Below are 25,997 nucleotides of genomic sequence, written 5' to 3' on the forward strand. Positions count from 1 at the left end.
GCAGGATTCCCGGCTTCGCTCGGGGGTCATAACTCCGAAACCGGAAGTGGTAGACTAACGCCACCTGGCCTATGTTACTCCCCGGTCCGAGCTATTCCTATACCCCAAATTTCAGAGTCGGGGCAGACCTTGTGTAGCGGCCAACCCCGAACAGACCGGCTTCGCTCGGGGGTCATAACTCCGAAACCGGAAGTGGTAGACTAACGCCACATGGCCTATGTTACTCCCCGGTCCGAGCTACCCCTATACCCCAAATTTCAGACTCGGGGCAGATGTAGCCGCCAACCCCGAACAGACAGACTTCGCTCGGGGGTCATAACTCCGAAACCGGAAGTGGTAGACTAACGCAACCTGGTCTATGTTACTCCCCGGTGGAGGCTACCCCTATACCCCAAATTTCAGACTCGGGGCAGACCTAGTGTAGCCGCCAACCCCGAACAGACCGGCTTCGCTCGGGGGTCATAACTCCGAAACCGGAAGTGGTAGACTAACGCCACCTGGCCTATGTTACTCCCCGGTCCGAGCTACCCCTATACCCCAAATTTCAGACTCGGGGCAGACCTAGTGTAGCCGCCAACCCTGAACAGACCGGCTTCGCTCGGGGGTCATAACTCCGAAACCGGAAGTGGTAGACTAACGCCACCTGGCCTATGTTACTCCCCGGTCCGAGCTACCCCTATACCCCAAATTTCAGACTCGGGGCAGACCTAGTGTAGCCGCCAACCCCGAACAGACAGACAGACAGACAGACAGACGACAGTCATAAATATATTTATAGATAATATATATTGACCGAGAAAGTTCATAGGGATTTCTTAGCGACGTTAGTCCCGAAATGACCTAGTTTGTATCGAGTGGACATGACCTAGTTTGTATCGAGTGGAATCTCTCTCTCGCTCTCTCTCTCTCTCTCTCTCTCTCTCTGCAACACATTTCACTGGCAAGGATTTTTTACGGGTAGGCCTACTATTTTCAGTGTAAAAAAACCTTCATGGAGAAGCGATAGGCTGGTACAAAAAACATAGCTGAACCATGTTTACTTTACTTATCTAAGACACACAACTTAAATGCAAATACCTATGCTGGTTGGTATATGATAAATAGCCATGGACACTTGACATGCTTTGAGAATGGTCACAGATGAAGAACTTATCGCCCAACAGAACCACTCAGCTGCACATGCGACATGCAATAGCGCCATACACGTGGGACGGGTTCATTGTCACTGCCGCTTGCTGGTTTATCCTATCCATGTTTGGTTTCCTATCGGTTCTTGCATAAGATTTACTGTTTAGCGTATCTTTGCTTTAGTGTGTTACGTTTAATTTGATCGGGAGACGTGTTCGTCGACGTCAACGTCAACCGACAAGACTGCAAGAATTCGCCGTGGCACTGCAAGAGGGGTGGGACAGATTGCCCCAAATCGTGATTGGACGGTTAATTAGGAGCATGCCACGAGGAGTTGCTGAATTTCTGAGGATTGGTGGAGCAATTACTCATTATTAAGACAAAGAAACAAAAACGTCAATTTTCACTTTTGACAGCGAATTTTCACTTTGCGAGTGAAATGGGGCCGTCAGATAAGTCGCCCATATGAACTGTTTATGTTCATGTGTAGGCTGGTTACCTCTAATAAAAACAGCAGTGCATTTCCGCAGGTTGTATTGTTTCTGAATATCTGAATGTCCAAACCGAGCTGGAGCCGGTTTTTTTTAAGCCAACCCGTTCAGACGACCAAGATGAACCAGTTTAAAATAAAAAGCCTTCTTAACTGGTTTATGTGCCACACATTTGCGTTCAGACGACAAAGTTAAACTGGCCTAACGATCCCCGTTTTTTTTTAACCAGTTCAACTTAAGCGTCTGAAGGGCTATAATGGTATTTTATATCTGTCTACTGCAGGTCTTTTTTTCCTGGCTTCAAATGTAGGCCTATAAATTATTATTTAAACATTTATTAACATGACAAGCCCATAATCAACTCGCTGGGTCTCCATTTAGTCAAAACTTTCAACACTCATAACCTCGCACAGAATAAAGTAATTTGACTGAAATTTTCAAATTCATTTTTCATTTTCTATTTTTGAAAAATTGTAGAAAGAATGATCAGCTTTTTGTCGAATTCTTTCATAATGCATCGTTAAGTGAGAGTTGATAGCTTTGGGTAGGCCTAATTTTCGGACTGAAAAGTTTTTAAAAAAAGTACACACAGTAGGTATATTAAGCCTGAACTATTCCGATAGGTCTGATGTAAATATAAAACGAACATATCCCACATGATAGGAATGAAATTGACGGTATGGATAAACAAAGAAACTGAAGACGACAGAATTTTGTTGTTATTGTCAGTGAAATGTGAGTTTGGCTGTTATAGAATTCGTTTCTCTCTTGGAAATAAAATGAAATGAGGTTTAACGTCCTACTGTTTTGCTCCTACTGGGCTAATGAAGACGGGCGTTTCTCTTTTGGTCCAACTAGGTAACATTTTGGGAACGGTCATGCAAATCTTCCGTTAATTATGGGAAGGGAATTCGTTTCTTTTTGGTCCACCAGGATAAAAATATGTCCGGCAGCTCTGCAAATTTCTAACACAAAATTATACTGCCCCTTCTACACCTCCCCATTTCATGCACGAAAGTAGAAATGGTTCCATTTGCACTACAATACTGCAGCTAGCGCGAGAGTATCTTATGAATGCATTGACTTTGGATCTGAATATTTCTTGAACGCATCAACGAACACGCGAGGAAGCAAATCTGTGCATTTTCGACATTTATTTCAACATTCTCATCACATCAGGCTTTTTAACTTGTTGGCTAAATTATTTATTTGACCTATTATCGCCTCTGCAAAGCACAGAATTTAGTAGGAGCCTATATCCTTTTCCTAAAAAAAATCTTTTACCTGGAAATAGATAAACCCAGATAATTTCATGTAGCTTGTATCGTTTTGAAAGTTATTAAAGAAAGTCAAACACTCTCGTATTGATAAGTAGACAATAAATACATTCATTTGATATCTAGGAGCAATATCCGGCTGCGCTGGTAACAGTAACTCATTAAAAATCCAATAGACAGACTGTAAAATGTAACGCGATCTTTATCCTTAATCTTACCGCACACAAGACCTGTGGGCTGAGGTTTTCCGGCTTACTGTTTTCCATACGGTTAATGTTTATGTTTGGCAATAACAAGGTCAGAAACTAACAAGGTATCGTAAATTTTATTATTTTTATTGACAAAAATATCTTCTGACCGTTTCGAAGTTGTTTATTTAATAATAATCATTTTGTAGAGAGCTGAACATTCAATCAGTTTGTAGCGCTTTACAAAGAAATAAAACATATAGACAACAAGCACTCTATCATTTAGCCTCGATCTAACTGACGTATTTTCATCAGGTTACCCCTTATTTGATTTAATCAATTAGTGAAATCCTATTTAAATCCGAGCTGTAGCCGAGCCATCCGTGGGTCTACAGAGTTGATTTTGGTCTTGTTGTTTAAATAAAGATCTAATTTATAATTTCTATAACATCTGAACTTGCAATAATCAGATTTAGCTCTTGCATCCTACACAGTACTATGCCCTACACTTGAGTCTTGAAGGCATAAAATCAAGGCGTTGGCCCCTGACATTAACAAACATCTAACCCTGCACGCCACTGGTTAGACTATAACGGGTGTCCCAGAAAAAAAAAACGAGTAAACTATTTAAATTGGTATAAATTTTATACGTATTGTACCTATATCATTAACATTTCACGTGTGGTACAATATGGATATTTGGGGGGGTGGGGGGCATATTGACCATTTGTTTATGTAAACTGGTGTGATTGTGACGTGACTTCTCAGTCCGGCAAAAGATAATTTGACATTCTTTTTTAAAACTCGTACGGTGATAACACTATTCGGGCGGTGGTCTTGTAAGTAACTAGTTGTCAAATATCCATTTGATACAGATATATAATACTTTAAATGGTGTACTAGTTTTTTTTTCTAGAGTGTTGCCACCCATATGGGTGTCATGTAACAGATATGTTAAGCACTAACATGTTGGTTCATTTACTTCACGGATTATCATTTTGAATAGTTAATCTGTAAGAAAATCTACAGACGATAAAATGATATTCGCGGTCAAAGGGCCCTATGTTCAGGGGTGGATTCAGGTGCGGGCACAGTCACCCCAAACTACACCCCCCAAAACCAATTTGAACTTTTTGTTGGTTGGGCTGATCTATAGCTGGTGAAATTGAATATTATATTCGGCTCCAGATACTGACACACACTTATTTTTGAAAAATATCTTGGAGGAGGACCCCCACGATACTCCTAACCAAATATTCTGCGTCCACCATTGCCTGGGTTATTTCATCGATCCCTGCACTTCGAAAATGGAGTGTTAGGTAGTCGAGTACATAGATATGGATCATAAAATCCGTTATCTATACGCAGGCCTTCCTTATATAGGTTAGAGCAGCGTCGCCTTCGTGGAATTTATATGGGACGTCATATTTTATCGTCATAGTTCCCCGTTAATTATGGGTTGGTTTTCTCTCTCGTTTCAAAATAACGCCCTACTATTTTCTTAGTCAGACTTACAAGTTAGAATTTGTCCACTTCTTACAACAAACAGCAGTTATTTTTTGTTATGTTGATATCTGAAAAGAGAGTTTTTCCGCCCGTGTCCACACTTCTTCTCGAGGCAATTAGCTACAGTTTCTATCGGATTTTTATCAAACTTACAGAAACTTGTTTTAAGACAAGATGGAGATCCGTATTTCTTTACGGCATAATCGGATTAATAGTTTTGTCGAAAACTATCTGTTTGCCAGCACGATAGAGGAGAAAATTTTCATCCAAATTTTCGGAAACTTTCAGGAAACGTGTATTATGATCAGAACATTACGGAGGCGTAATTATTGGAGTCATGTTTTTTTTTAAAACAATATTTATATTCAGATTTTGTATCTGAATAGGGATTGGGGAATAGAAATAGCCTATAGTACCACGCCCACCCCCTTCATGGCAGATATAGATACATGTATTTACATTTTATAAATAAACAAACAATACACAAATGAAAATATCATTAAAGTGAGTTTTGTTATAGATGTCTCTGGACCCGTCTGGTGATTTAGAAAAACGTGCAGTAAAATAGTATAGTGATTCGACGAGTAGACGAGTCATGTGAGGACGAACCCGTTCTATATTCTGCGTTCCGCGACCTTTCGATCCGGAGTTCCATCAAAACCCCTATTGCCCTTTGCAGGAATACCCGTGAATGCGATATAGGTTAGCTTTTAACGGATTTTTTTTTTCAAATTTACCGTGAGGCATTTGGGTCATGAGAGAGCGAACCCTGTCAATATTTAGTGTTCCGCGACCTTCCGCCCCGGGGTTTCCACCATTTCCGCCTACCCCAGCTCCTTTTTTATACTAAATTTGGTGTGAAGCATTGTGATCACGAGAGGATGAACCCTAACGATATTCGCCCCCGCCCCCCGCGACTTTCAATCCCTATAGATACTATCTCATTAACGACCTGTAGGTTTATAAGGTCTATTAAATGTGTAGTTGTTTCGAATCTTCAAGTAAATGAAAAATTAATATCATCAAATTGGTTTATCTAATAACTGTGTATAATTGTTCACCCGAATCTGGTACACTGATCATATAATTCTTCGTATATACGTGATCAATATAATATACAAAATATTAGGATGGTATCTAAATTTAAAAAAAATATACATTCTTAAAAATGTATTTTGTTTTGAAAATCATTTAAATTAGTATTAATGTATCGTATATCGCTTTATACACTTATCAGAAAATATTGTCACAAAATAGAAAATGTTGAAGGAGTCAAACCTCTAAATCAATGTTTTCCATAAGATTCGAAATTAAAAATACGAATTCAATATTGGTCCATTTCGATCAATATCGATATTTTTATCTTGCCGTGAATAATATGGGATCGCAATATCCAATATTTAAGACAAATGAACATTTTAAAATCAGTACACGAGTCATGTATTCTATGGATGAACAAAGAAAAGGATATCCTACATGACTTGTTTAAGAACAAGATATATCCCAAAATTTTATTTAACCCTTCTTACTGTTTATAAATTTAATGAACTACAAATAAATCATCAAGATAAACTAAAACTGTAAATAATCTAGTTCTACTACTACTACTACCTGGTGCTTTAACGTCTGCTTCCACAGAAGTGATATCGCAGACAATCTAGTTCATCTGTTTCTCCAATAGGCCTACATTTTTTTGGGGGGAGGGGGAGCGAATGGTTAGCACGTGGCGCGCTGTATCGTAAGATCTGTCATTGAGTCAACTGGCGTGGTTTCGAATCCCCGGTTGTACGTGACAAGGAGTAAGGTCGCCTGTCCAACCTCGTGGGTTTTCTCCGGGTCCTCCGGTTTCCTCCCACTGCTAAAGACACCCACGTTAGTCCCGAAATGACCTAGTTTGTGTCGAGTGGTCGTTAAACCCCGGCCATCTCTCTCTCTCTCTCTCTCTCTCTCTCCAATATAATTTTATGTTTTTGAATTGGTTTATGTTAAAACTACCATTGTTTAGCTATACTATATGATATTACAGCGATATGATATTTTGCCCCAAGTATGGTAGTTTTGTGTCAAAACAAAATTTGTGGTCGAATGACTTGGTCTATTTATAGCTGCGTGGAAACTACAAGATAACGTGACGATCTTTTTCTTCGAAAGCTAGTTTGATAACAGGTAGTTCACGTAATTTAATCAATCGATTGGAACATGTCCGACTTAAACAAAGTGAGTAGCAATTTTATTCTTTAAAGTATAATATAGAAGAAGAAATGTGTTGGTATTGACCTACTGTTTAAAATTCATTTGGTTTGCATACAGTAATTTCTAATTAAATATGCATATAATACTATGTGTACATCTGTGTGCGCAGGTGTACCGGTCATTCATCAACGGGACGCCACTCTATACATTACATTAACATGCTAGAGATATACCTATATATTAAAACATCGAGAATAAACTTAAAGGGGTAATACCATGCTTTGATGATCTTTCACCGATCAATTGTTTTAATTGCCGTGGTCTGTTTATGAAATAAAATAAAATAGGGTTTAACGTCCTACTTTTCTGCAGCGACTGGGCTAATTATTATTACAGCATATTTATAGTGCGCCCTTTCATATAACATGTTCAGGGGCACTTTACAAAGTGACAATGTTCTCATAAATAAACAACAAGATTATGGACATGTTAACGAATGTATACAGAGTCAGTTAAAAGCCTGATTAAATAAATGGGTTTTAAGTTGTTGTTTTTAAAAGAATATAGAGATGTACAACATCTTAAACTAAATGGTAGATTAAATGAAGGCGAATACGCCACAGTGTGCTATAAGGGAAATTTTGCCCGGACAGCTGCACTATTTCGAATTCCAACTTACTGGCAAGAGTTATTTTACGTGCACGCCAATGAGTACACGGGGTCTTGGGTTTTCGTACCATCCGATCGATTAGACAATGTTCTTTAGCAAGCCCCGTCCTGCACCAATAACAAGGTGGAACTTTCTCCGCCAACTTCCTGGTTAACGAGCCAGTGTCTTACTCACTTAGCCACCGCGGCTCTGATCTGTCTATGTGCTCAAATTAGATTGTATTCACAATTTTAGACATCTGCGGCGCCTTCGCGTGGATATAGATATTTTAACAATTGGTAAAAGTGTACACTTTACAGTCTGAATAATCGTTTTCAAGTTCAGGGGACACTCATGCACGATACTGTGCTCTTAGAAGTCCAATGCCCGTATTTTCGATAATTATTTGAATGAATATGATATTTGGTAAAGTTTAATTAATTACTTATCTTGTTGTTGTTGAACGTGGTAATACCCCTTTAAGTATAGCGATTTAACATCAGATAAAAACAAATTTAGCGGGCTGGGCAGATGACCCAGTGAATCCGTTATTACTCGTCACTTATATAGAAGGTTATCTCGTGTTTTCCTTTTGCGTTCGTCACTTCCCTTTCTTGAAAGCTTCATAGCAATGATCTCTGTGTTAAAATTATATTTGGAACATGTTTAACCAGTTCTATCACATATGTGATAACGACTGACACCAATATTGTCCTTTAAGATTTATATTGATGTAAATTTAATACGCCACAAGGGAGTTGTTGTTAATAACATTCATAACAATGGATATAACTACTCCTCTTTATTCAATAAGGACGTTTTGTAACACATACGGGTCACGTTGTCTATTAAATTAATCATAAAAAACCCTATTTTTGTGGGATGTTGGTTCGCAGGGGTTGTCTCTATTATTTGTGATATATTATATAGTAAGCAGCAAAAGAAACGCCAGGTTATTGGTATGTTATTCTGAATAGACGCATTGCATTAAACTTGCCAAATGTTTTTATTGTATATTTGTGACCACATCTCCAACTTTACCTGAACAATAAGGCTCCTTCTCAAACATAGAATTGAACCCAGGAAATGTTATCAAAAAAGCAACCTGAATTCTGAGATGGTAATGTGTTCGCCATGATTTTCATGTAATTCATGCTGCACGTGCTGTTCACCGGGACCAGCCCTATAAAATGCACCCCATACCTGGTTGAATCATTCACACTACAACGTCAGCAGCATGCCATGACTCGCGACAGTTCAAAGGAACCAGGCGCTTGGAAGACTCGACGCTGTCCAAGCCGTTGCCAATCACTTCCAGGTCAATGTTCGGACCATCTACAGGCTTCAGCAACGCTTTCTTGCTACCAACACCACGGATGATCGCCCTCGAACTGGTAGACCAAGGGTTACCACAAGGCGACAAGACCACCATGTTGTGCGACAGCATGTGCAGAATCCCTTCACACAGGCATCTGAGACATCACGTCAGACATTGGGAAAACACGGAAGACCCATCAGTATCGATACAGTGCGCCGACCTTACCGTGGACCGATCCTCACCCTCGCCGTCGACGTGAACGTCTACAGTTTGCCCAACAACACCAGGACTGGCGACACAGACAATGGAGAACTGTTCTGTTCACAGATGAGAGTCGGTATTGCGTATCAACTGCAGATGGCAGGACCAGAATATGGCGTCGGCGTGGCCAGGGTTATTCTGACCAATGTATTATGGAACGAGACTCATGGGGAGGCCCAAGCATAATGGTTTGGGGTGGAATCGACCTGAACCAGAGAGTGTGTCCTATGGTGTTCCAAAAGAGGAGGCAGCATCACAGCAGTGCGCTACATCGATCAAGCTCTCAGACCCCACGTCATACCACATTTCGCACGTCATCGAAACAACGTTTTCCAGCATGACAACGCCCGTGCCCACACCGCCAGAGTAACTTGGGACTTTCTACAGCAGAACGGTGTCAAGGTTATGCACTGGCCAGCCCTTAGTCCGGACTTAAACCCGATTGAACATCTTTGGGATGAAATTCAGAGGAGACTTAATAACGTCGTACCCAGTGGCGGCTCCAGCCGTCGGTGATTGGAGAGGCAAAGCTGGGGCAAAGTCCAAGGTTAAGGGGGCAAAGGCACGAGCTTCAACTAGGGGTAGGGGCCTCCCCCAGAAAATTTTGAAAAACAGGTTGCCGGAAATGCAGCCTGGCAGTATTTCAGGCGCTGATCCATGAGGTAAAGTGTCAAACGAAAGGACTTGCGAATCAAGACGAAGCCCACTCAAGCGCGTCAAAGTAAGGAGTCCTCCCCCAGAAAATTTTGAAAAATGCCGGAAATGCTGTCTTACAGTATTCTGTCAGGCACCGATCGTCGAGATAAATAGGTCTGACCAGATACCGTCCGTTGCCTGATCACTAGTTTATCCGACTAGAGAACAAAATGTCAAACGAACGGACTTGCGAACCTCAACGAATTCCCCTTGCGAGCGCCAAAGTAGCGAGTCCATTGGGGACCTCGCCAAGAAAATTTTGAAAAATAGACTGTCGGAAATGCTCTACAACATGCAAGTTGATGACTGAGTGGGGATGTGGGATTTATTCACCGTAGAAGGTATTGATTACCGAAACGTATCACAAATACTTTTTTTTATTTTCTAAAATTATTGGGGGGGGGGGGGCAAACAGAGGGCAGACACAGCCGATGGATTGCGTCAGGCTTTTCTAAGAGTGTGGTTCCAGGTGCCAATGGCGTTTATCAATCGTCTGGTCCACTCCATGTACAGGCGCTGCGCTGCTGTTATTGACACTCGCGATGGACACACCGGATACTGATGTATAGACTGTGTAATGTCTTGGAATTGTGATGAATTAATCACCAATGTGTCAACATACTGTTCACAAAAAAATGCTTTGATCCATTTAGTAAGTCGTTTTCTAGAACGATTTCATTAATGTGCCTCTCTGATTTTGAAATCGTACTGACGTTTTTGTTGCTGTTTAGTATATTATTGTGGTTACTGCCTAGTTTTAATTTACCTGTTATTAAGCTGTGATATTGTGAAACCCTATTAATGTTGGGCTGATTAAGGTGTGATATTGTGAAACCCTATTAATGTCGATCTTTGATCTTTAGTATTATCACTGTTACTGTCAACATCCCAGGTTCTGATACTAAGGGTCAATTATCTATTATTATTTATCTTATTTATTGTCATTGTGTTTGCTTTTAATTATTTTAATGGTTTTTTCTGGTTATTAATTAATTAAGTCAAATATGTATCAATATGCTAATTTATCATTAACTTGAAAACGTGACCTGTATGTGTTACGAAACGTCGTTATTTAATAATAGAGAAAGAGTCATATCCAAATATACCTTTTGTTGTGTTTTGTTATGAATAATTAAACGTGCTTCTAGATGTCATTTAAAGAATTGATAATAACATTGCAATAATTTTTTACCGTTCAATAACCTGCGGGTGTTGAGTTAAATGTTGCCAGAACGATAAAAGAATACTGTTTTAAAGTTACAAACTCTGAATATTTAGTCAATACACTGAAAAATGAAGTAAATTCAACAGATCGTTAGATCATAGTATACCAGGGGGTGCTGGTAACATGGAAAATCTCTTTAAATAATAGCTTAAAGCTGAGGCTAAGTATTATGGCTAAAGTCTATGACGTGCATATTCATATATGTGAGATAATGAAATTCGTCTGAAACTGCTGGTCTGTTCTTGCGACATGTTGATGAAATAATTCCATGGTTTTTAGCATCGAAAGGTGGAATGATCAATGATCCTAAAGAACAGGCAAGTAAACATTTGTTGACTGGGCGGAGTTTATCCTAATCTTACAAAATGCATGTTTAAAGGGGTGGTAGATATGTACTGTATTCCCATGATACAATGTCATGTGTCTTATACAGGGTTCGCACTGTCATTTATTTGTCCGATATACAGTGTATACAGTATTACAGATACATTTCACCGACCCCTATGCTTATCAAATAGGAATCTTTATAACTGTGATAGTACACACGTGTAGCTTGGCCTTTAAAAAAAGTATTGATAGACTGATAAATAGGTTGAGTATAATATATCTTTCAGTGTCTATTTCAGGACATAAAAAACATAACTAGAAACAGAAACATTGCACCTAACTTCCGTCGGTAATATCTTTATTAAAATCCCCCGCCCCCACATGTCGAATACAGTTATTTCACCACGCCGTTAGCAATAATACCCTTCCAGCGTAACATTAAACCGTTAGTCATACTATTATATCGGAATTAGATCATTCATTTTTGTGTCGGGACAAAAACTTTTTGAAACTGTGTAAAGATTATAAAGACTGGTTTCGGTGCATTCACAATTCATACGCAAATATGCCAATAATGATCTCCCCTTTATTGGTATTTTGAACGACTCGTCCTAAATTTGATCAGAATATACTTTGACACCCGTGGATAGTGTGCGTATCAAACACCAAACGGCAAAGAAATTGCCTATTTTAGCTCGGTCGGAAATGGTCTCAACGAGGTAATATCACTTATGCTACGACAATAATTTTAATATTTTCAACTTCTAACTACTGAAAGGAATTAGCAGCCCAGACCTGATATTTCGAAGATAGTTGATCAGGGCTATAACACATAATATGAACTCGAACAAGGGGCAAATATGAAACAACGGCGCATATAGGTATATGCAAGTCATGTTACAGAATGCATTGAGCCGATTTTTCTTGACAGTCACGAAAATGGGTCTAAGAGCACATATTCATGTAATATGAGTGTATATAAAATGATTTACACCCGTTTTGAAATACGCAAGAATCCAAATTCAACGACAATCAATTGCATCTGTTTAGTCAGTTCTACACGTTTTTTTTAGTATCATTTAGTTGCCCGTGAATCAGCTAATAATATAGGGGAGGAAATGGAATAAATAATGTAGATATTCGACAGTTTGTATTGTATTTAAATAATCACAGATAATTGAATGCGACTATATAGAGACTTCAATGTGTCTTTCGCACGGAATTAACCATTTTAATTCACTAAAACCTTTGGGACGGCTCCTTTGGAAATGAGATTCGTTTTAACGCCCTATTATAATGTTCTGTTCCGACTGGGCTAATGAAGACGGGCGTTTGAATGTAAACATTGTAAACTATATAGCAAAAATTCGATTTTCAAACCCTAAAAAATACCAATGCTCCCGATGTTCTGTTTCGATCATGAAAACATGGAATGGGTTTTGATTTCTGTGTTCAATTTATTTTTGGTGTTTGCTACATTTGAATTCCGAATGTTCAATTTTGGGTAATTGCTTTTATGCTTTCTTTGGCTGCACGTACATATATTTGGTTATATTTTTTTTATCATTTATCTTGATTTATTTATTTTATGTAGTTCAATATAATTATATAAGATGTAGTTGCTAAGCTTTACGTCATGGTCCCTGTGGTGTTCTTGGTATTTATGTTATTACGTGGAACTATATCTGCAGAAAGAGGTAAGTGAAACAAAATACCCCACCAGAATGCTTTGTTGCAACCCCAGTGAAAGGTGAAAAAAGTAATTATTTCGCTACATGTCGAAATTTCAACAAGAAATTCAGTAACGTATATCGATCCTTTAATTAGGTTGTAAATATTTTCTAAGTCAAATGACATTTCGATTGCTCTTTGGTGTTTGTTTTTAATAGAAGTACAGCAATGTTTTAAAGATAAGGTTATTTATGATCATCATTCGATTTTCGCACCATTCCAACTATATATAGTGGCCAATAACAAATCGCAATGAATCGCTCAGATTTTAAATATTTTCGAATTTAAACATACATTATGCGAGAGCTAAATCTGGCTATTGCGGGTCTTTCTTTAAGCCTGAAATGTTATCTAAATTATTAATTAGACATTAGTTAATTTATTCAGACCATAATCAACTCTCGATGTCATCGCTAGCCTGCGATATTTACTGGATTAGGATCTGAGTTTCTGCTCAACTTTCATTCATGATCAAATCATGAAATGGATAACCGAGACTATGTTTTTTAACATACCGACTTTGGGACGATGATCGCGACTAGGCCTAAAATTCAATCACTAAATTCTCGGTTTAGAGTGGATCAATTTGAATGACATTTTCAGCAAATTCCCTTTAAATTATCTAGTTTTTAACAATTATAATGTGAACTGCCAGCTCTTTTTCTAATCTCCCATAATGTATCTTTAAATAAATTGTTTTTACAGATGTTTGTGTTGGTAATAGAAGTACGGAGACCTTTGATTGTCGATTATATATCAGTAATTGTACGATGACTGCTGATAGATTTGGCACAATAACCCTAAAAAATGACATGTAGGTACTATAATCTTTATTTACAATCCCTTATTTCCATAAATGCAATAAAAATTTTTTTTGACTGAAATTGAACCCATACGAAACATCCGAACTAGTGGCCGAATATTCGATCGCAGAACTCCTGTAATCTGATATTCGAATTTTCGGCATAAATTAAATTTGGATTATCTCAGCTAGTGACTAATGTAATAGTGGCGATTCTACATTAGGGATGTATAGCTGCTCACGTATACATGATGACTTCAGCAATTGGTTCACAGAATCTTGCACGTTTCCACATCAGAGTTGCTCCAGGTTAGAAACTGTCAGCACGAATGTGCGTCGATATCGAGAAATTTCTGAATTAGCAAAGTTTAATTGTGTCAGAGAAAAAACCGCCTAAAAGAAAATTTAAGACTTCTGAGAATGTATTTGGATGGTATTATAGATGTTTGATGAATAATAGTATTAATTTGAAGTTCCGTTTTGTATTTTTATAGCAATATTCAATATGTGCTTAATATTCGATTTAGTTCGAATGATAGAACACTAATCCAAACAGTATATTCGATACTGTCAATAGATTTCTCTTTTCCAGCCATCCCGACAATTTCATCGAATTATTTCACTCTTGTAAATTATTTAGTCATCTGCTTGGAAATGTGTCTCACTACGCGATAGTTATCCAGACGTATTTGACTTGACCTATGGCTCATAACGCGATGATTATTCAGGCATTTTTGACCGGAAATAATATGTCCCGCAACGTACGCGATAATTATTCAAGCATACATCTTATTGGGAAAAGCCCTGGTTTACTTTCGGGGTTAAACCTTTCGCTTCCATATGGTCCGATACAACCTGTCGGAATATAATTAGGGAAATCAATTGGCACAAATCAAATTAGACACCTGGAAAGGTCCAATATTCTTCGTGCACAATATCTATGCTGTTCTCTTTTGTTCTTTTTTCTGTATAATCCCCCAAATTCAGAAGTACTGGAACAAATTACTGTGTGAAAGACTTTTTGAAACCATTAGCCAGGCCCCTGTTTTACAAAGCATTCTCTGACTTATTTTAAGAATTTAACCAACTTTCAATCACTTAAGTCTGAGAATGTTTTGTGAAACCGGTGCCTGGCGATGTACAATTATCCGAAGCTCTGTCTTACTATTTCTCACTCAGTTTCCGTAAGTGGTTGGCGATATGTAGCGAAATTCCACGCTATACAAAACTGAATTTAGTAATCCCGTTAATTAATTTATAAGCTTCAATATTTTAAGCCGAAAATATCAGACAAACTATTTTGGTTATTTTCGCACATTTTAACGTTTAATTAATAACGTGTACCCTGTAAAATCGTGGATTGCTCCTTTAAAAAATTTGTTTGTTATATTTCAGCAAAAATTGCAGCATTGGTCCACAAACAACACATGGTGACATCAACATGACATGTCCAGTGAACTTGCAAAACAACATATTGCCACACAATATTAGATTTACTTCTGGTAACTGTACGAAAAATATATATGGTATTACGGTATTCAAATGGAGTACGTATTGTTTTATATTAAAGGGACGCGGGCGATATTAGGGGAATACTGAAGGTGTACGTCGGAGCCTGTTGCTATCACCAATATTTCCGCCGTATCGTTTACAATTAATAGTCACTGTTTCCTGCATAAAAATGTCTTTTTTGTGCTCTAAACCCTTACGTTTTGGTATTAAAAGTCAGGATGTTCGATTTACTGTATATCTAATCATTACCAATTCTCAAATAATGTTACTAATAATATTCACATAAACATAAAGCCTATATCTCTATCTCCGTACGTAAAAATACATGATTCTCTGACTAAAAAAAATGAGTTACATTATAGATAAAGCCGTGAACATTAAATACATTTTGTTTTGTGTTCGAGAAGGAATTCAAAAACAAAATCGCTAGAAAGTGACTGAATTTATAGAAGAATGACGAATGGCAATTCTATTAATGTTATAGTTAAACCAAACCCTATTGGTGATGTTGAGTTGTCATCCAAACGAAGGATAATACATATACAGGGGTCAATGAAAGATAATTTAATCCCAAATACTAAGAACAGAGAAGTTAACATAGTCGTAGAACAACAAATAACAGATGAAGATTTGGCAAGTATTTGATCAGAGTCAAATTTTTAAACTTAAACGAACAAAGCAATATGATTTTAAAAATTATTAAGTATGGTTTTGTTAATTAACCTAGGCAGTCCGATTTCATCAATTTAAATGTGACATTTATCAGTAAGATAAATAATACCACTTTAGTTTGAAAACTAATTTATAAACTAAGTTTAAGAATGCTAAAAGTTTTTTGGGTTTTTTTTTTGTAATTTGGGTTAAATGACCAACGCGGCTAAAATGAACCAAACGAAAAACATTGCGGTTTCTGATTATACGCAAATAAAAATCTAAACATTTTGGCGATAAGTTAGACAAGCAACAGGGTTTTTTTCTGTGCTTTATGACCTTTTGATTTACCCGTTTGCATAATCCGGCTGGTGCCGAAGAAAGTAGGAAGTTTAACCTCATGGATTTTATTTCATTTCGAACCCTCGCCCACCAAAGGATAACCTGTTTATACTGAGCCTGTCTGTTGCGCGAGCGCTGTGACTCAATCAGTTTGTCGCTGGCTTGCTAACCTAGAGGTCCCGAGTTCGATCCAGGTGTTGGCCCAAAAAGTTTCTTGGGGCTTTCCGGCTTTCCGGGTATTAGTGGTACAAGACGGGTTGTCTGGCACAGCATTAGGTCGTTCGGATGGGACGAAAGAAACCTTGGCAGTTGGGAATTATTTCTGTCCGTTCAAATTTTTTCACACAGCACACTACATGGTGTATACCCGTCTTCATTAGTCCAGTTGGAGCAGAAAGGTAGGACGCTAAACCTCTGTCTATTGCCTCCTTGACAGTTTGAAGTTTTGCTATATTATAATTTTATATTTTCTTTTTAGATAACACCTCAACCCATTAGAAACAAAACTGAAACAATGGATCTATATGAACTAAAAACAACCCTTTATAGGCTCCATGCTTACACCGACTATAGCGTAAAAATAACATGGCGTGTCGAGGGTAGCATTTTTTGGAGTGATCCAGTTTTACGTTATATCAAAACTGAACCATGGCGTGAGTATAACATTCAGTTAACCCTTTTTACAAAATGAAGATGCGTGATGGAATATTTTGGAAGGGATGTCGGTTAATGTTATATCAAAACGGCCGCTATTGAACGAAAACTATGTGTCGCCGCCGCCCAGCTCCACCCCTACTTTCCCCAATCAAACAGTCCCGCACCCCAATGCCCATGGGTGTAAATATTTGTGATTAGTAAATACAAAATATTAAACATGCATTATGCAAGAGCTAAATCTGTCTATTGCAGGTCTTTCTTTAGGCCTGATATGTTATCTATATTATTAATTAGACATTAATTAACCTACCCAGACCATAATCAACTCTAGATGGCATCGCTAGCCTGCGATCTTTAGTGGATTGTGAGCCGATTTACTGCATAACTTTCCTTCACGATTTAACAATTAAATAGATAATCGAGACTATGCTGTTTATCGTACTGAATTTAGTAATGATGATCAAGACTAGGCGGAAATTCAATCGCTTTGTTCTCGGTTCATAGTGGATCAATTTGAATGAAATTTTCAGCAAATTGCCTTTACATTATCTAGTTTTTAACTATTATAGTGAGAACTGCCAACTCGTTATCGAATCTCCCATAATGTATCTTTAAGTCGCAGGTTTTACGTACTTTCAGTACCAACCATTGCCCCGAAACTGTTAAAGGGAGTATATTCGTTGGAAGCGAACGTTAAACCCCAAGAACGAACGAACAATCTACAGGACAATAGAATAGTACTTTATTGGCAGGTAAATTTTTTCTACTACTTGTATCTGCATCGAGGTACAGATAATTATGTTTTATAAATTTTTCTTCAGGAGGCGGCTGTTGAATATTGTATCTTTATTCGCACAGGTTTTATTCTCTTAAATCGATTGCGACATAAATTCAGCAGGATATGCCCACTCTCTGTCCGTCGTCAGTCCGCAATTTCTAGTTGTACAGGTAGGATTACTTGAAGATATACGCGTTTACGCTCAAACTTTGAAACTCGTGGGATAATTATCTTTCCGTCTACATTTTTAAAATTTGTCAGCCCGATGCAGGAATCAGATCTTTACGTAATGGCGGGATTGCATAGTAAGGCATAAGAATGAATTTTCCGAATTTTCCGAATTTTCTGAAATTCGCATTTTTAGCCCAATTTACGGAGCTAGTGCCCCACCTAGATTTTAGCACACAATTTCCATGAAAGGTGGCACTGCATAACATGAGTTGATTTTAAACAGGAACAGCTGGTATAGCTGCATTATTAATCTGGGTCTTGCATGTCGACGTTCTCTTGCAGAAAATACCAAAACTAAGAGAAAATGGGCCTGGTTTAGAATACGTCATCTACAGAATTCGCACAGATAACAAACAACTATCTAATGTTATTTTAGATAATGTCTCATTTAAAAAACTGAGTAGATTAAATATTTCCTTGGAAGAAACAAACAAAGAAAATGAAACCACTTCTTTACTGATTTACCAGACCACATTTGGAAGTTCTAAGGTATCAGGAATTCTTAGAAACTTTCTGGAAGGTGACATAGTTATGATCCTTGCCAACAACACAGTTGGGTTATCAAATTTCTACTCAGCACAAAGGATTCTTTCAACAGCAGAAGGCAAGGATTCTTTGTTAACTTTAATAATACACAATTGTTTATTATTATGTTTTCAAATAAAAGTACTTATTAATTGAAATGGAATGGATTTGGGTTTAACGTCCTACTGTTCTTTGCTCCGACTGGGCTACGCCATACAATGTGCTATGAAGCAAATTTTGCCCAGACAGCGGCGCTACGACTTACTCTTATATCGAATTCCAACTGGCAAGGATTCTTGTACGTGCACGCCAATGTGCACACGGGAACCCGGTTCCATCCGAACGACTATGCGTTGTCCCTTGCTGGGCCCCCTGTCCTGCACCACGGACAAGGGGATACCACGCCGTCAACAGTTGTGGATAAAAGGGAACAGTTCGTTGCCTGTGTAGCGACAAAGTCATCTTCGAAACATTTAAGAATTTCTGTTTACATGCCTATTTTAATTGTTATATTCTGTGTCTATTTTCAGCACCGAGTCAACCCTCCTCACTCACTTTTGAACATTTAAATGATACACATGTTAATTTAACCTGGGAATTACCACTCTCAATCACAGACCATCTTCATTTCTACTGGTGTTATGGCATTTGGTGGAAATTAGAAGGTTGGGTAGAGTGTAAGGTTAGTATAAACTAGAAGGTTTGGTAGAGTGTAAGGTTAGTATAAACTAGAAGGTTTGGTAGAGTGTAAACTAGAAGGTTTGGTAGAGTGTAAGGTTAGTATAAACTAGAAGGTTTGGTAGAGTGTAAGGTTACTAACTAGAAGGCTGGGTAGAGTGTAAGGTTACTAACTAGAGGGCTGGGTAGAGTGTAAGGTTAGTATTAACTAGAAGGCTGGGTAGAGTGTAAGGTTAGTATTAACTAGAAGGCCGAGTAGAGTGTAAGGTTAGTATTAACTAAATGTTGGGTAGAAAAAGGTTAGTATTAACTAGAAGATTTGGTTGAGTGTAAGGTTAGTAATAAAGAGATTTTATATAGCGTTTTCTCCATGTTGACACATGCTTAAAGGGACATTATGGAAGATTAGATAAAGACTTGACATTTCTCGCTATGATAGTTAGAATATAGATAACGTAAATAGAATATTCGCTTTTGAATTTATGCTAGCCTCGTTCATCATTACTAAAGTTGATTATGGTCTGGATACGTTAATTTTATTAATGTCTAATTAATAATTTAGATAACATTTCAGGCCTAAAGAAAGACACATTTAGCTCTTGCATAATGTATGTTTAACTATAAGGTTAAGTAGAGTGTAAGGTTAGCGTTAACTAAAAGTTTGGGTAGAGTGTAAGGTTGGTGTTAACTAAGAGGTTGGGGAGAGTGTAAGGTTAGTATCGAGTAGGTAGATTTGAAGATTAGTATTAAATAGAAGTATAAAAACAAAGCATTGGTTTTTTAACTTGGTTAGTACTACATGTTGTAAGGTTAGTATTAAAGAGCTGGATTGAATATGAGAATGAATTTATGATATTTTATTAAACCAACCAAGTGTTGTAAGACTATTTTTACTGTGTTATTCTTGATACTGACATTTCTCTTGCAGAATCAGATCTGGATTAAGACAGTCGCCGCACAATCAAACTCATCTGAACCCACCTCGTTTACATCATCATCTCCATCATCATCATCATCATCATCATCATACAACAGTCATATAATAGATATTACACAGGAAGAAAATATCACATGTGAAGGTTGTTTTCTACATTTTGGAATGTCCGCAGAAAGCCAGAATATATCCAGTCCCATTTTATGGAATACATCATTAAGTGTTCTTCAGCCCCCCAATGGTATGATTTATATTTTACCGCATCTAGTATGACGTATTAATAGTATCGAATGTTGTCTAAAAACTGAAAAATAACTGTACCCGTTATAGATATTACACTACAGGTCAAAAGCAGAGAAGTCGCCCAAACAATATAGACCTCTTTTGCATAAAAATGCATGCAGTGCAGATGGATCCGGGAATCCACTTCAGGAGGCATCCCATCAAAAACTGAAATTAAATTGAGTTGGTTTTTTTTTAATTTGAAATAATAGCTGTTAACTTTGTTGTACAAGCTGCCTTGCTTTCTTTTTTTATTGCACCTGTTTTGGCATATTTAAAACGTCGTCCTTTCTAATATTTCTGAGTACTAGGCCCTTGGGAGCATGCTTATCAAGGAGTTTGCCTCGGTCATCACCAAACATCAGCACGGAATTGTGCAGTCTAATTTATGCCATACCAGTTTAAATATGTTGTTGGTCTACATGGACATGACTGAAAGCAACTGTCCATTATACTGCTCTCCATTGGCTGAGTGGTAAATTAACACACATTCCAGGTTACGTCTGGCCCCAGGATCTATTCGCTTGATTTGTTGTTTATTGTTTGAAATGTCTATGTACATGTATGTTGTGTCTTGTCCGTGGGTTTGTCTTATGTATTTGTTTATGGACAGTGCGGTCCTCCTGCACTTACTATTAAAGATGTTGCTGGAGCATGTTAGCAAAATAAAAACAACTTTTCATTGGCCGAGTGCCTGGTCAGGACATGTCAGGGCAGTTGAATACAAATCCCTTAAATATGCTGTTAAATCATGTTAGCAAAACAAAAAGAAATAAACATATATGATTGTCTGCGATGACATAAAAGTAAGGAAATTTAACTATTACTTTTTTGCACCAACCGGGATAAAACTGGCATACACCATGCAGTGTGCTGTGGGGAAATTTTGATTTAACACATGATCTACGGCCTAATCGTATTTAAAACTTTCAGGAGGAGTTTGACGTCTAAGAACCTTCTTTTTTTGCACAATTCGAACGACTAGGTGCCTCGATCCGTCCTACCACTGACAGGGAAAATCCACACTAGAAAATCCTGGGTAATTTTCTCGGTCAACAACGGGATAGAACTCGAGAACAACATAATGAACCTGTATTTCATTTCTTATTTTATATTACTCCCAATATAATTCTACTATGGACAAATGTTTCAGATAGCCAAAGTGATAGTGGAGTATTTGGAGCACTAGAAATATCTCTTCTTGTCTTTGGTTGTGTTGCATCAATTATTATCATCGTTATAATTGTTACTGGGTTGGTTTATTTTTCATTTTTAACTCCAACACACATTATGCAAGAGCCAAATCTGCCGATTGCAGGTCTGTCTTTAGACCTGAAATGTTTTATAAACTATTAATTAGACATTTATTAACACTCCAAGACCATGTAATCTTATGGATCCGATTTTCATTAGATTTGGATCCGATTTGTCGTTCAACGAACATTCGAGACTTTGTTTATTGTCGTAACAATGGCAACAATGACAATCGATGCTAAAATGTTTGAATAGGCATTTTCCATGTTCAATAACCTGTAAAGACGTGTGACTTCCAAAAAAACTACAAAATTTGTTCATGTGGAGAGTCTTTTATTTAGATCACCTTAACCCTTGTGCGGATACAAGGGGTATTTCGGAACCCCGCTCCCATATGTGGGAAACTGGTTCCTAATTGTCTAGCGAGAATTTTATACATTGTCAGCAATGCTACAAATAGAACGGAAGTGAGGTAGTGGGAAAATTCACCATGACAAGAAACTAAAAATATTACATTCTCGGAAACCATGTGTCTTGTGGACTCCCCTCTCCTTTAAACATTTTGTTGGTTACAAGTGCCTAATCTGTTTTGCGCTCAGTGCAAGCTTTGCATTTGGAATCTTTCTTACTGATGATATTGTATCTGAAAACAAATCTAGGTGCTCTACCAACCCCGTCAAAAGACGATTCTACATGGAAATGACAATTAAGCTATTTGCAGATTTTGATGGTTTCAAAAATACCTTATAATTCATATCTTCACCGTTAATACCTCAAATATTTCTTTTTAGTTTGACTTGTTATTCTCCAGTCTTTATATGAAGCTCTAGTTTGGTCATATTTAAATACAATTATGCATACAAAAACCTATTTATGTCTGGTATCTTAGATTACCCCTAGCTGCCAACCAGGGTTTTCGTGCGACGTGTCCACACAAGGGTTAAATTGATAGAGATTTAGATCACCTTCATTGATATAGATTTAGATCACTTTAATTGATATAGATTTAGATCACCATAAATTGATATAGATTTAGATTACATTAAATTGACATAGATTTAAAACTATTGAAAATCACTAGAATCTAATAAAAATAACTTCTTGGACACGTTTTAAATTTTTTTGGATATAGAAATCTTAATTCAATCTTTTTTTATTATTGCAGAGTGAGGAAATACTTTACAAGGTCTTATGACATAGAGATACCAAAAGATTTACACGTATGTGTACCGGTACATTATATTATTCATTTCATATTCAGTCTAAGTTTCATTAAAGGTGCCTTCCCGCGTAAAAACTGTGTGATATGCTTATTTATTTGGACTAAAAACATATTCAAACTAATTTATCTATCAAAAGTTTGCTTCAACTCCCTTTTAAAAACTTTTAATCCCAAGAAAACTAACCCATGTCGCACGAATCTATTTTAAGAATCCTTCTTTGTCACTTGATTTGATTGAGGGACAATCCATGTACTGCTTGTATTTGGCGTTATAGTCCATGTACCATAAATACCGAAGCTTTCGCAAATACTTGGATTATCTTGTTTTTCCGTCGTTTAATCGCAGAGTCTACTGTACGTTTAAGTCTCCCAATGTTCTCTCAACCGTTAGCCACTAGATAAAAAAAAGAAATGCACCTTAAGTTACTCAAGGCTGTCAGTTAGTGACACAATTGCATTTTTGTCCTGTTTTCAGCAAATCCAATTATCATTTTATAATTTTCAGGTTTCCGTAAGCCAGGGCCTTGATAATGTAGCAGCTGATCTCTCATCAGAATCTCAGGAAAGTAATCCTGACAGTGGCAAAGGGGAATCGGTATCAGAAAACGATAACCCTATTCATGAGTATTCTAAATTGTCTGTACCTAGCTTGACACATGATACAAGTTCAGATAATATTCTCAGACAGAAATGTGAGAAACGTTTTGAAGATTCTCATATTTTAGTTCAAACTAATTCATCTGGGGTGTCCAGTCAGAACGACAAACGATTATCAGATGACAGTTGTGGTGAATATTCTAAAGCGGCTGTACAAGGACAATCCAATGATATAGAAATGACAGAAATATCGTTAAATAAGCAGGAAATGCCCCAAAAGTCAGGCGAAAAGACAATTAGATTACCCTTTGTTCATTATAATGGAAATATTTCTGCTCCCCAGAGTGATGAAGATGACAGCGTTCCTCACATTGAAGTTTATACCTCTTATCGGGAGCAAGATAGTACCGTTAATGTCTATTGAAGGAAAACGTATAGACAACATTTCGTAGACCGGTACACAATTACCCCTACCTCTGATAATGTTCTTTTTCAGCCACTTAAAGTCATCTAATTCGTAAAGCCTAGCTCACAACCCGCAGTACGTGCTACCACGGATAGTGTACGGGGAAATTTGAGTAAACCCATGAGTAAGACTTAGATCGCAGACTGGCCGTAGTGACCATTAGTCCTGCACATAATACAGTTTCACCCAGTTTCTTGTGGCTGGTCTGCGAGCTACCAAACACTACAAGTATAATGGTCTTACTCACTTAGCCACCGTGACTCACTGACTTCAGTTTAAGAAAATCAAAATTTTCGCATTAGCTTATGTACACACCAATCCCCTATTTAGCATTACACATGCCACAGCTTCTATGTGAAACTTGCTAAGATTGTTCAATTAATTTTATGAACGTTCACACTTGATCATTTAAAATTGACTGCTGGGACGACATAAGTATGTTTCATTGTGTATATAAATTTCAAAATATTTTAAAATCTTGTCGTATATTTCTAATCGTTTTAATCGTTTTATATTTTACTAATCTTTTTATTTTTTTCTGTAAAAAAAAGAAGGTTTTGTACATGATTGTGTTGATTATTCCATGTTACAGATTGGATATATTTATTAGAGTAATATACAAGGAATCCGTGATTAATTTCTTCAGAACTTATTTATATAGCGCCGTTTGGCCCATTTCCGACATTACACCTTGGCCCAAAGCCATTTTGTGCAGCCCATTTTTCTGATATAGAAAATACCTTCAAAACATGTTCTACTGAAATTAGTCACCGATTTCTAATATTTTCCTCTGCTGGTCGCGTTCGTTGGGTTAATATTAAATGTAACTTAAAATGACCCGTCTCGATCTGGTCGGGTTACTTATATAATTACTCCGGGTACGACATCATCTAAACTCAGCGGTGGATCCACCCTGTCGCGAATATCTTTTGAACGCTGAACAGACATTTGATCACATATTACTTCGAATCACCACAAAACCTTCAACCCAGGAGTCCGCCGCATTTACATGTTGTGGATGTATAATTAAAACATGGAGCTACGAAGGCGCAAAGTTCGACGTCTGAGAGTATAGGATGGCGTCCCCCAGAAAATTTTAAATATTAGACAGCCGCAAACGCGTTTTTCTGCAACTTGCATTCCAGATTTGGGATGAAAGGACAGAAATGATATTGATCAAAAAACAATCCTGTTTAAGATTCCTGGGCCAGACACCAGAAAATTTATGAAACTAGAAGGCCGCAAACGCGTATTCCTGCTATTCCGGTCTGTGAATACAGCAACCTGAAAATGGCCCAATAAAGACCATGATAACTCCAATCAACAAATGGTGTGAATATGTAGTATATCAAGGTTGTAGACCCTCTAGAGGCCACAATTTCTTTCCGATTTTGATGCAACCTTACATTTATCCTTATATCACAAAGGTCTTGGTTCCTTTCGATATTTGCGCATATCGGATAGTAACTTCCTGAATTATGGCCCTTGATCGTATGAAAAATTGCGTTTTAAGCTTGCGGTCCCTCTAGAGTTAACAATTTTTATCCAATATATCACCGTTACACCCTAATGACGGTCGAGTTCGAATTTCGTGAAAATCGGACAAAAACTGCCAGACAAAATGGCCGCTCGTCGTACGCTAATAGTGTAAAAATGTGGTATATCAAGGTTGTGGACTCTCTCGAGGTAACAATTTTCACCCGATTTTGATGAAACTTGAAATGCATGTTTATAACCCAACTATCTTGATTCCTTTCGATATTCGCGCATATAGGGTCGTAACTACACTGAAAAAAAACTTGTGTTGAAACAACACAAACTTGTGTTATTTTCAACACAAGTTAGGTGTCTCTATTTAACAACACAATCTTGTGTTAAATGTTGAAACAACACAAAACTTGTGTTAAATGTTGAAACAACACAAAACTTGTGTTAAATGTTGAAACAACACAAAACTTGTGTTAAATGTTGAAACACCACACAACTTGCGTGAAAATCTACACATTATTTGTGTTGAAATTTCTGAAACTTGTTTGTGTTGAAATTTCTGAAACTTGTGTTGAAATTTCTGAAACT

The 25,997-nt window shown here is 37.5% G+C and overlaps 1 protein-coding gene across 6 annotated transcripts; it reads left to right on the forward strand.

Moving 5' to 3' along the window:
• The first annotated feature begins 3,108 nt into the window (after nucleotides 1–3,108).
• On the forward strand, nucleotides 3,109–25,474 carry LOC126825608 (uncharacterized). 6 transcript variants are annotated; one of them, XM_056101556.1, is made up of 13 exons: nucleotides 3,109–3,209; nucleotides 12,854–12,956; nucleotides 13,696–13,804; nucleotides 15,188–15,339; nucleotides 15,789–15,937; nucleotides 16,776–16,950; nucleotides 17,594–17,706; nucleotides 18,246–18,567; nucleotides 19,019–19,170; nucleotides 20,095–20,341; nucleotides 21,536–21,635; nucleotides 22,802–22,856; nucleotides 23,364–25,474. In XM_056101556.1, the coding sequence occupies exons 2-13, from the start codon at nucleotides 12,896–12,898 to the stop codon at nucleotides 23,877–23,879; spliced, it is 2,151 nt and encodes a 716-aa protein (XP_055957531.1). In that variant the 5' UTR covers nucleotides 3,109–3,209; nucleotides 12,854–12,895; the 3' UTR covers nucleotides 23,880–25,474. The 6 variants fall into 6 exon arrangements, 5 of the variants coding, with proteins under 5 accessions (XP_055957531.1, XP_055957530.1, XP_055957533.1 ...); XM_056101555.1 differs by lacking the exon at nucleotides 3,109–3,209 and adding an exon at nucleotides 6,702–6,807; XM_056101557.1 differs by lacking the exon at nucleotides 3,109–3,209 and adding an exon at nucleotides 11,854–11,978 and having other exon boundaries at nucleotides 15,789–15,941.
• The last annotated feature ends 523 nt before the right edge of the window (nucleotides 25,475–25,997 follow it).

Source organism: Patella vulgata, chromosome 6 (genome assembly GCF_932274485.2).
Source record: "Patella vulgata chromosome 6, xgPatVulg1.2, whole genome shotgun sequence".
Classification (NCBI taxonomy): domain Eukaryota; kingdom Metazoa; phylum Mollusca; class Gastropoda; family Patellidae; genus Patella; species Patella vulgata.